At 38.7% G+C, this 12,936-nt stretch overlaps 1 protein-coding gene across 1 annotated transcript; it reads right to left on the bottom strand.

The window, feature by feature from the left end:
• Window positions 1–6,171: 6,171 nt before the first annotated feature.
• Window positions 6,172–8,482, bottom strand: LOC149033926 (uncharacterized). Its single transcript, XM_089194234.1, has 3 exons — window positions 8,282–8,482; window positions 7,798–7,908; window positions 6,172–7,381 (listed from the first exon to the last, which is right to left on the bottom strand). The coding sequence occupies exons 1-3, from the start codon at window positions 8,447–8,449 to the stop codon at window positions 6,941–6,943; spliced, it is 720 nt and encodes a 239-aa protein (XP_089050360.1). The 5' UTR covers window positions 8,450–8,482; the 3' UTR covers window positions 6,172–6,940.
• Window positions 8,483–12,936: the final 4,454 nt, after the last annotated feature.

Raw genomic sequence — 12,936 nt, 5'->3', positions numbered from 1 at the left:
TTTCTCTTTGGAAATAACTCATAATCATAGCATGAATGACAATTTTCACAATTGCAGAATGATTCAGCGACAGGAACGGCTTAGCTAAGCCCAAATGTGTTATGACACTTGGGGATAGCCTATTTTTACTGCGTGGCGTGACTATCAAGTAACAGTTGTTGTATCCGGCATGTTGTGTCCGTGATATACTGCTTTATTGGTTTGTGACACAAGGAGCGATTATCTGTTCTTCCCCGACAATCCCAAAGTTAAATTGTTACAGCAAACAAATATTATATTTTGATACAAGACGTTCTCTTTCTACCATTCTAGATATAGACCACAAGTTCCTGAAACTTTAAAGGGCGTCCTTGTCCAATTGCACAATTGGCTTAGGTATCAAGAAATCCCTCTTATCGGACATTTGGTCACGTCCTAACTACCTGAGGAAACCGTCTCCGCAAAGCTGTTTCAGCGCTCAACTTCCGGGAGGCTTTAGGATTTAGCGATTGGTGTATCTACTTTATTTATTTATTTTTTTTGAGGCTTTGTACTGAAGGCCAAAAGCCTTATCGTTTAATAGCGCAGCACGCCTTTTTATGATAACAGGAATTTTAAAGTTGGTTCCTCCTCTTTAATTAAGAAGCTTCCCAAACTTATTCAAACAGTGGACTTATAATTTAACTGAAGGTGCTTCAGGATAAAGTGATCTTATTTAAGAATGGAGGTCGATTAGAAACCTTAAGGAACGTTACGATCAATCTTTACTGATTTTGTCGCAAATGGTGGAGGAATCCTGAGCGGAAACATTAAGGACGCAGGAGGTCGATTGGAAACCCTATAGAAGGTTACGATTAATCTTTATTGATGTTGTCGCAAATGGTGGAGTAATCCTAGGCGGAAACATTCGTGTTACCAGAGAGCAAGCACAAGGAAGTAACAACGAGCAGGTCACACAAATGAACACGTACACTGTGAAATTACAAAAGTAAGGAACAAACAAGGAAATAGTAACGAGCAGCTTGCACAGATGAACACGTACACTGTGAAACTACAAAGGTAGGGGACGTGAACAGGGAAAAGGAAGTAGGAGACATTCTCAACTGGCTATAAATTATATTGTCAACCAAGTTTATGAAACCAATTTATCTGGCTGTATATGAGTTCTGAATTCCTGTCTTGGCTCCACTATAACTGTAAATCGTGCAGTGAGTCAATTTTCTCCAAGAAAGGGCATCACGCATCACGTTATCTGAGGTCACCAAATAGGCCAATGCCAGTAAGCTATCTATCACTTAACACAGACAAGACGAAAACGTTGATTTCCCTGGGAAACGTCTCAGCTCGAAGATGGACAAAAACATGTTACTTAACAGCATGAATTCACATAATTATGTCCCAAATACCAAATTGCTAGGTTTAGAACTTGATAGCGAACCGTCTTTCTCTTCTCATGTTGAAAATGTTTGTAAAAACTTTCTCAACGCGTTGGCATTTTAAGAAAAATTAGAGTATAAATTCCGATGAAGCAACAACGTTTATATTATTAGAGCATGATACGATCTGTACTGAATTATGTAGCCGTTGTTTGGCCGACCAATTGTGAAAATGACCTTCTAGCTAAAGTGCTGAAATTACAGAAACGTGCAGCTAGACTTATTATGGACGCTGATTTTAAGGCCTCTTATGTCAGATTATTTCATGATCTAATCTGGTTACCTTTTTACGAGGATGTTAAAATTTCCAAATTTCTAATTGCATTTAAGAGACTACGGGGAGAATTACCTGCGTATATCACTCGCCTTTTAACACGTAATGGTGATCTTCACTCTCGTAACACTAGGTATACAAACTATAACTAAGCACGCTCAAAGTTTAAACGTAAATCAGATGGCGGTAAAACTTTCAATGTTATCACTCGTCAACTATGGAACAGTTTACTTACCACCTTACAACAAAAGACATCAGTAAAAAATTTTAAAAAGGCCTTAAGGCAATTTTTCTCGGAAACCAACAGAGTTTGAACCATCTTGTAGTTTATTAGGTTCCTTTTTATTGTTAGCCCACAGAGCAGGCGTAATTTTGGCGAACGAATGCTCAGTTATTTCTTAACGAAAATTATGGCCGCCATCTTAGATTTTAATGGCAGCGGAAGGCTGGGGAGAGAAATCAATTTGTACCTAAGGGGGTGGCCAACGGTCAAAACTAAGGAGAAGAATGGGGGTAGGGTAGTGAAGATTTTTTCGCCCTTCCCCCGCCCCCTACCCTCACCGTCCACTTTAACTCCAAATCAAACATGGCCGGTCGGATAAACGATCGCGAGCTTATAACGTTAGCTTGCATTAATTAGACGCGTGCACTGCAGGCTATTTTACAGTTTCCTGACTCTGTCATTTAATCCTGAGATCTACTTTATTTAAGATTTTATCATAAGATTTTTATTTTGTTTAACTGTTCTTCTATTTCTATAATAATGTATTTATTTTTAGTAATTGATATCTATGTTTGTGTTAGTACTATCATATGTATTGCATTAAGGCCGCATGTTTAATTGCCTTTTGGCTATTAAGTGCTACCCTCTTTAAATAAAGAGTTTATCTACTTACTTACTTACTTATTTCAGCGTTTGCGAAGTATCAGCTTTTCAAAATTCACTGCGGTGGTTAACCTGCATTTCTGAGCTTTCGTAATGAGTTAACTTCCTCGCTTACATCGTGCAACAATTTCCGGCTTAAAGGCCTATTTCCAACCTTGATGCAACGTAGTCGTTTGTTTTTGTTTTGAACCACCGCTTTTGTTTAAATAGCGCCTCTGATTGGTCGGTTATTTTTACCTAGTCACGTTGTCTCAAAATAGCTTCTGCGTTTTCTCCGATGAGTTTGGTGAGCTTGTCAAAATAATTCTGTTTAAAACAATACTATACGTTTTGATCCGGTATGGAATCAGATGGATCCATTAATTTAGTAGATTCCGAGGTACTAAACGCTCACGGGTCTGTTGTTGTTGAAGAGGAACACGAAAATCCTTGCGAGCATTCCGAGGAAGGTGAAAATGTTGATCCACCACGTTTTTTATTCATACATCAATTTTTTTTTCATTGAAGTTTGCCATCCTTGTTAAATAGGACCGAGGGTCAGTTGAAGTTTCCTGCCCGTAGAGTGGAGCTTGCGCTCGAAAGGGTGGTCAAGGTCGTTGTCCATGCAAAGCAGCAAATAATAATTGTAACGCAAGCTGTCAGTGTCGCGGACATTCCTTCAGTGAAGTGACTAAACGTCCGGCAGCCGGACACGGTCTTAAAATAACTAAACGTCCGGCAGTCTCTTCGAAATCCAAAAAATACGAAAATGTTCTACCTTTATTTACAATTCTCAAGCGCTTCCAGGCAGCCAAAAAGTTTGAACTTGATGTTTTTCGCTAACCCTGTAGCCAAGCGCGTGACACTTAGAAACTTTTCACTGACATGGCCGGACACGGTCCTAATTACTGGAAAATATTTTATCTTTATTTAGAATCCTCAAGCGCTTCTACAAAGTGAAAAAATTCGAACGTTGTCCTTTCCGCCGACCCTACACATAGAGTACGTAGAGATCCAAGCGTGACACTTGAAAAATATTTTCTTCGGATTCTACCCGACAAAATTCACAATACTGTAAGAAAACTTTAAAATGACGAACGGTGAATATATTTACCGTAAAACAATTGATTGTATGTCCAGGATGGCTCTTGAGAAAGACGATTTTAGAAGGTTTTCAGTAACCCGAAAAGAATTTCGCGTTACAGGAAGTTGGGTCGCAACGCGCGCTGCATCAAGGGTGAAAATGGGCCTTTAAAAAATAATTTATTTTAGTATGCGGATTTATATGCCACTGTTCGTGTGCCTTATTATATCCGATGAATTTCAGATCAATGGTCTAGAGGGCTTTTCGATTGAGTGTCGCAAAGCCATAGCAAAAAACCAAAGGGAAATTCTAAAGAGCCAATGAGAGGTCAAAGGGGAACAAGCAAACTGCATTTAAGGCGGTAAAACGCGGGTGACCAAGGGATGATTGGTTTCAGTTTTGTATTCTGATTGGTTGAGAGTTTACCGATCACTGACCGAAATAAAGTAAACCGACCTGGAGGTTTCATTATTTTTTCGAAAATAATGAAGAGACTTTTCTTGGCAAAATTCTTGGCTCAGAGGATGCGAGTGGATGTCAAAAATGAGCCATTCTTCAGGAAAAGAAGAAGAAGAAGAGAACTGTCTGAGAATTTAAGAACGTGTCTAAAATCGGACACTAGGAACTAAAATCGGAACCTGTGTCCACCTTCCTGTCGCTAGCAATAAAATGCAAAATATTGCGAAAATTCACTTCATCAAGTACTTGTAAAATATGTATTCAGTTATTCTGAGTGAGGTTAGGAAAAGGGTAACCTGTAAAATATTTATTGCTCATCCAAATGCTGCAGATTTCCTCGGTGCCTTAAGATGTCCCAATTAAAGGATGTAAACTAAAGCTGTTTTGACACCGAAAGTGTGCTTTTACCCAAGGAGTCTGAAGAAATAGAACTTTTGGAACTTCAGTAGGTGCCGTTCGACCGTAAGCGTTATAAACTTAATTAATTGTGATATAAAGTAGTTTTTGGTAAAGTAAAGTGGAAAATAAAAAGTTTTTGTGATTAGTAATGTATTGAAAGTTGAATATCTTCATTTGAATGTAAGCTTATCGTGTAATGAGCGCATTTTTGTGGTTACTGTTACAGGTTGAAATGTTTGGTATACAGTCCTGCAGAGGGTTAATGTAGCGTTTACAAACGAAAGGCTTTAGAGTCGACAGAGCCACTTTACAACTTCAGCAGTTGAACGCTGAATACTGTGTTGATTTTAAATCCGCCAAGTTTCTGTAACGTACTTCAACGGACAAAAAACGCTTAGATTATCGACCGAAGAAGTTGTTGACTTCTCAATTCTTCGCAAATAATGAAGTTGAAGTGCGTTTATGAAATAATATTTCATTGGAAACCGAGCTTTATTTCGTGTTAGAAACGTAGACATGTTTCAAACGCTACAAGAGCCGGGAATAATGACTTCATTGCTTTTAAACAAAAGGTTTTCGCAGTAAGAAAGAAAATGCGTTGCTAAGCCACGTCATAAACGCTGTATTCTCACGCCGTCTAATTAAATTTTGTGACGAATGTAAGAGACAGTAATCTAATCAGTTTAGTAGTACCTTTACTGCTGAATTATTGCAACTTATAGACACTGCTGTGTGTAAATGAATCACGAATGATTCATTTGAGTACCAAGTGTCAATAAGAGCGTTGTTTGCAAGAATTGACGCTCATTTTCCGCTCCTCGTACCTCGTGGTATTTTAATTAAAACAAAACTAACACAACAGAAAAAGTGAATATTGAATTAATATAATCTTGTGCGGGTAACAGAGAAAGGTCCTATATCTAAAGTCTTAAAATTATTTCGGAGCATCTCTAGAAAGTGTTGATGAGCTGTAATGGGTCCCAGTCTCGAGCCCATTCTCTTACGGACAAGCGCTTGAATCATTCATGAAGAATCCAAGCAGGTGTGTTTGAGCTTGCCTGTCCTAAATTGCTTGGGAAGGCCGTCTACAACCATCCCTGGTCGCCTGGGATTATCGGAGGGATGGAGGTTACAGACGGTTTGCCGATCCCTCCATAAGACTCTGTAATTTATGATTCCTCCCCCCTACCCTCCCCCCCCTCCCCCTCCCCCTCCCCCTCCCTTTGTTTTGAGGGAGTCATTTTTCCATAGCCCACCTTTTTTGGCGACGACTGATCCCGCTCCGTTTTCCCTGAAAACCACGTGAGCTCCCCCAAGCAAAAAAAAAAAAAACCTCCATGGTGATAGATAAATCAATCGTCCCCAACAAGGTGTCGTCGACATCTTGAAATAATTTGCATTTATTAGGAATAGACACAGTCTTTCTCTTCTTCTCAAGAACATTCTGCAGTTTATTTCTATCTAGTATCGCTTACATAAAAACGAAAAAAAGGACTGCTTGTTGATACAAACTGGTGAAGATACTAATCGCCCTAATAATTGTAGCATCGTTTAAAGAAAGAGAGCTTTGTCTGTCATCTAACGTAGCCGTGTGATCATGACGTCAAACATACAAGTGAACGTTCAAATGTTCTGAGACTAATTAGTAGGAAATGGTGATCATCAGTTAGGTAGCTGAGGATGATTTATTTTGGCAAATGTATTCACAACACACGATTGCATTCGAGATATGTTCTTTATGGCAAGTATCGTATTTGTTATCCTGAGACGACATCGTTTCCCGTTTTAGTAAGGGCCAAAGACCATCTTTGCCAACTTCAGTGCAAATCACATACTTGTAGCACGTGATTCCTTCAACGCTGCACTTAGATTTAGGATTTCCAGAACAGGTAGCGAAGGCAGTAGTAAGATTCATGCCGCCGGAACAAAGTCTGTTCATATTTCTACTCCTCCTCCTTCGAATCGTACGGCTTTCTGTAACAGCAACAGAGAGAGGAACATTAAATCGTTATCCAAGTGATTCTGCACTTCATAATTTGACTTTACGAAGTCGGAGACAGTAGCAAAACAACGTAGACTTTCTGCTGAAAGAGGTAGACATTCTAAACTGTTGTAGACGGCTGTTGTTGATTGAATGTGGGATTTAGTCTACGTTGCAGGCATTCGGAAAGGATGCAATTAACTCGCGTGCAAGAGAGCAGTGTGTGTGTGCGGGCGTGTGTGTTTGTGGTGTGTGCGTGACTTCCACTCGCCCAGATTAATTTATTTTTAAATTACCTGTGTCCAGATTAAATCGAGCTCTTGCTACGCAGGCTATGTAAAATTTAGACGAAATACACGCATTGAAGGCAGCATCTAGACACAGTTTGTTTATGTTACGACTCTACCTCCTCGATTACATGGCTTTCCGCTACAGCAAAGAGAAAGGAACATTAAATCATCCATCAACTGATACTTGCATTTGTAATTTGATTATACAGAGTTAGAAAAATAGCAAAACATCTCAGTTGACTTTCTGAAAGAACTGAATAGTTTGAAATATTAACTGACGAACGTTGCTGATTGGATGTGGAACTCAGGCTACGGAGAGTTGGCAAGAATACAAATAACGCGCTCGCAAGAGATCTGTTCGTCCATTCAGGTGTGTGTGCGTGAGTGACCTCGTGACAACGCCAGGCTATGCGAAGTTTTCTTGACGAAATGTGACTTGATAGTTTCGTTGTCTTACCTTTTGCTACACTTAACGAATCCTGGGTCATTTTCACTTGGTATATGAAGTATTTTGCACAAAATTGCGCCAACTCCTCGCTGAGTGTGGTTCGGTCTGTTAGCTGGCCGTCAAGAATCCAAGTGTTGTCAACCCGCTTGGTCTCTGTCACAACCATCTGATAGAGTTGAGGATTCAATATTTTGTTAAATCGTTTTTATACGAAGAGGGTGAAGTAGGTCAGGACTTTACAAAGTACACCGATACCTTTTTGTTTTTCTCTTTATGTTCTTTCTCAACGGTCGCAAAGAAATGCTTCTGATGGTTGTTTCAAAACGTACTTGTTTGTAGACTTTCCGTTCACCAAATTAAGGTATGAATCAGAACGCTGGGGAATCGTAAAACTTCAAAAATAATTTACCTTCATAATCGAAATTTTGGCTTTTCTTGGAATAAAGGAACACAAGCTTACCTCAATAACCTAATTGCATATTCTGGTATTTAGACACACGCACAAATAATACACAATCCTTCGATTGACCCCGGCCAACGCTCAAAACTACGATTTATTGTAAAAGTATCAATCACTCTTACCCCGCTAGCTTTGTCGAGATCCCTAATCAACTTTTCAGGGGTCGTCTGCTCCTTCATGAGAGGAAACAGACAGCAGGTATTCTGGTCTGGGATTCGCAGCATCGTCAAATTCTGGGACGATGAATAAAGAGCAATAAGGAAAATTATATCAAATACTTAATTATGCAATGGCTAAATATCGCTTTTTTAAGCAACATCGCATTATTTCACAGTAAAAAAATAAAAAATGGAAAAATGGAAAGATATACTATTACTGAAGAGCTTGTAGCTAGTAAAAACAAGTAGCGAGGATGGAAGTCGATACAGGAGTTCACCCGGACAAAAATACGTGAGTGCGACCTTGGGCTGTTAACAGTGAGGTTAGAAAGAATTAAGCAACTTCTGGATTTTGCATGAGTGGTGCTAAATTTATGTGTAAAAAGGAGAAAGAGGCTTTACAGTGATCATGAACGTTGAGTAAGAATTCGTCTACACTAAAACTCACTTGGTTGAAATCATGCAGAACATCAGAACGATCAACACCAGGATGGGCTGGAACTTCGAACAATTCCGTGTTCTTATCTCGATTCACCTCAATTCTCTCAGTGTATTTCTCTCCTGACTCGCTAATGTAAACATTGTAGTCCACGACCTGTAGGTATATAATTATCATTAAAATGTTGGAAAGTTATATCATGAATGGCATGTTTCGTTTAGAACAACCGATGTCTTTTTCTATGTATATATATTCGCTTCGGATAACTCACTCTAATCAAAGCTCAGTGATGAACTCGGAGATTTTATAATGAACTGGACGAGAATCTGCGTCCCCTGCGGCGGTCAAAATAGTTGCATACCATTCACAAATTTGCTGTGACTCAGACCAACGAGCTAATGCTCGAAACGTAAGCTTTTCAAAATTTTCTATGACGTTTTTCTTTAATTACACACTCACCCTCTTTTCGCCTCTCAGTCTCTGCCAAGCGGAATTTCCCGATGTAGAAATTGGCAAGGTAATCAAGGCCAAAAGTACTACCGCCACTTGAAGGGAAGTTGCCTTCATTTTCTATCAAAAATAAAAGGGGCAACACAGTGAGGAAAGATGTTTTTTCCTGTTCTCGAGTTCGGTACAAATGAAGGTGAGAGTTTTGGATCAAGCGGTATCAAACTTGCAGTAGTTCACTTTTTAAGTCAGCGTTGTGCAACCAAAACCGAAAAAAGCATGTGCGTCTACCTACATTTGACGTTTTTGAAGAGAAAAGTTTCCTTCAATAAGCTAGGCTCTCTTTCTCGTGATCAGAGGGAACTCTTCTTGTCGTTTAAAACGTCTGTAAACTACTAGCTGTATCATAGCTGCGTTCTTTTATAGCAACTCCTCAGCATAGAGCGAGAACGCTGCCACCATAGCATGACTGAAACAGCAAGGGAGATTATTACAATTCTCAGCGTGAGGTATTTTGACCCAAAACAAAAATCAAGTGCAAAATGGGATGTATTCAATTCTGAAAGCCTGCCTTGTTCGTTTACTTACCTGTAACATGCCCGTACGTATTTGTTTCCATGATACAGCTTTTTTTTTTCTTAACTGAAGTCTTCCTCTCACCCGGACGTTCACAAAGTGTTTTTCAAATTCAACTATTTAAGCAGCAATCTTTACTAGCTTGGAGTTCTTGTATATTATCATATCTATAGCTTCCGCAGAACGGGATTGTTATTTTGCTCATGGCAGTCAAACAATCGTGCGCAGCGGGAGACCGTTCTGCATGGAGAAATCATCTTCCTCACTTCGCACTTGAAAAGGTTTATTAAATCATGAAACTATTTTCTACCATATTAAATGTAGAGCACGAGTTTCTGAAACTTTGAAAGGGCTCCCTCGTCTAACTGCCCAATTGGCTTAAGTATCAAGAAATCCCTCTTATCGGACATTTGGTCTCGTCCTAACTGTTTTAAGAAACTTCCTGCAAAGCTGTTTCAGTGCTCGACTTCCGGGGGGCTCAGGTGCTGGTAAGTAGTACGGATTTAGTGATAAGGGTATCTAATTTAGTTTTTTGGAGCTTTGTGCCGAAGGCCAAAAGCCTTACCGTTAAATAGCGCAGCACGCCTTTTTATGATAACATGACTTAAGCGTCCATAATTGGACAATAGTGTCCAAGATTGGAAGGTAGTGTCCAAAATCGGAACTTAGAGTCCAAAATTAGACTCCGGATAGGATTGTCTTACATACCGACACTAACGTCCAAAATCGGACATTTGTGTATTTAATGTCTAATATCTAAAATCGGAAACTACCGTCCTAAAATCAGATCACGTGTCTTGTCACTTAGATCAGTTTCTAAAACTCTGTTAAGTATTTACGTTAATATCGCCTAACAAATCAAAGCCGGCCAGAGAATCATTTATGAAGACATAATTGTAATTGGTAAAATCATCTTTTTAGATTAGACTGATTGGCATGAATTTGCTGACAGACCTTTTATTTCCTCGCGATTATTTAATATACGAAGATGCAACTTTTCCCAGATAGCGTACGTGATTCAGCTGCCAAATAAATGTAATTCACTGCTAACATCCTGAAATTAAGAAGATAATGAAATTAACCTGGTTTCGTTTAGATGGCCGCTTGATGTGAACCAGAATTGGCTACGAAAACAACAACCGGGGCCAAAACAACAAATTCAAGAGGATTACCAGGAAACACGTGGGCTGACTTCACTGTAGTCAACGGGAAAATCGCCATAAACCTGAGCCCCCGAATTTTGTGAAAGATTTTGTCTATCCCATCACATAAACCGTGTATAACTGTAAGAGGGTACCTTCTAGTGGTTGCAGTATCAATTGTATTTAACTCAGACTCCTCCAGTTCTCTGACTTTCTTGTAATTGAACAATATTGTGGTAGCAAAGTCCTATGGCGCCTTCTTTCGGGGGATATCAGTTTTATATCATTTCATTACACAAACCACAGACGCAGGCGGATAAACCATTTGGCGGTGCCATAAAAAGCGCTGTTGTATAGCTGTTCTCCACTTTCCAACCATCCTGTTTGCCGAGTGATCAAAATTCAGTCGGGCGCATTTTGGCGGTAAGTTCTATTGTAGTTTGCAGTTTGCAACTCATTCGCAAATTTGAATTCATACATGAAATTCAAATTTCATTCGAAGGGGAAAAGGTTCGAAATAATTTAAGCCTAAGAATGCTATCTTCCCCCTTAATTTGGGGGGGGGGGTGGGGTGGGGAGAGATAGATTGCCACATTTCAATCGATAAGTTTACAACCAGTAAAATTCACGGCTCTTTGATCTGCTTCTTAAGCTCCTTCGAATGTGTTTGAAGTTGAGCGACTCAAGAATATCGACTTTTTTAAACCCAACTGGTAAGCCTTTAAGAACTTTTGTATAAACTTGGTTTCCTCTTGATTAACTCAAAATCTCTTAAACCAAAATTCCTCAGATATGAAAGCGATTTACTTTACATTGTTGGTCAGTCATTGTTCCATCGAAACGATGTGTTCTAAGTTAATGAAAATTCTCTTTTCTCAGTAGTGTATAAAATTTTGCGGAGAATTTAATCGAGAGTGATAATGTTAGAATTAAAAAGTGCACAGGTGCCATTTTAAATTGCTTCCTAAGTCTGTGTGAGTCTAATCATCAAATCCCACATTTTTCTCCCAACAGGAGCTTCTGTACCCTCTGTTCCAGTGATGGCGTATCTGTTTTCATTCCTGATCGTATTTATTGTCCTAAGTTTATCATCTGCTAGCCCTACTAATAATGAGCGACGGAGGAACAAATATGTATGCTATCGATCTAATTTTCCTGTTACACACTTAAAACCCTTTCACTCCCAAGATCTCTCATAATTCTCCTTACTGTCTGCCATACATCTCTTATGATGTTGGTTCGGAGAATTTGGTATTAGATCAACTATTAGTTTCCTAATTGATATTTTTCTTTATTCTCATTACTTGTCGGCCTTGGTCATGCATGGGAGTTAAAAAGCATAAAAGCTCTTTCTCCCCATTATACTTTTTATACTCGGAGAAAACATATCACACGAGTGATTGATATTATCTTTCTCTAGTAGGGATGAATTCAGTTACAAGCGAAGTCACCTGGAGATGTCAGGAAGGAGAGAGACTTAACAGGAAAAACAAAGAAACTAAGCTTTTTCAATTATTTGTAGCTAGATGTTCAATTAGCCACGTAATTAGCGTTGTATTCTCGTGCTGTCTAATTGAATTTTATGACGAATTTAAGAGAAATTAATTTAATCCTTTCAATAATTCCTTAGCGAGCGAATTTACTATACACACGAAATACGATAGAACTTATCGACTATTTCAATAACTTTGGTTAGCAAAATATGTCAGTGCAAACACGGCGACTAGTTCTTATTCGACAAAGCGCATGGCCGATGTTCTGCTGCTTTGTTGGCGACGAATACAGAATGCTGTACCGATCACTGATTGATTTCTGATCAATTTTCATCAAGGAAAATGATCTTTCCCTTGACTCCAAAGTTTTACCCTAAACTACAGTGAACACCTTTCACAGTCCTTGGGAAATAGATTGAACTAGATGCACTAACATATATAAAACAATGGCTCACTCATTTACATTTAGGTCATATATATTAGTACTGATCTTGCAAACTTTAACTCATCTATGGCCCCCAAAAATGCCTGAAATTGACCACACTGTGTTTTCATTTTTTTACCTCAACATGTATTTATAGCAATAAGGCCCTACATTACCTTACATTAAAGTGTATTAAAATAAGAATTTCAGAAAAATTAGCATAAATTTGTTATCATATTTGAGGAAAAAAAGATTTTTCATCAAAATGTCAGTAATTATTATGAATAATTATTATGAAGTAATACAAAATTGATCCTCCAGATGTCAGCCACATTCCTGAAAATTTGAAAGGAGAAAAGTAAATTCTAAATCTTTTCACAAAATTTTCATGTTTTCCAATGTCAGTCAAACCCTTACTGGGATGAAATATTTTTGGAAAAAATGGGGGTGTGTCAGCAAGGGGGGAGGTTTGAAGTGTTAACAATAAAATGCAAAATATTGCGAAAACTCGCTTCATCAAGTACTTGTAAAATATATATTCAATTATTCTGAGTGAGGTTAGGGAAAAGGGTAACCCGTTAA

Source organism: Pocillopora damicornis, chromosome 14, assembly GCF_964200805.1.
Source record: "Pocillopora damicornis chromosome 14, jaPocDami1.2, whole genome shotgun sequence".
NCBI classification, from domain to species: Eukaryota; Metazoa; Cnidaria; class Anthozoa; order Scleractinia; family Pocilloporidae; genus Pocillopora; species Pocillopora damicornis.
This window is presented reverse-complemented; position numbering and strand designations above follow the sequence as displayed.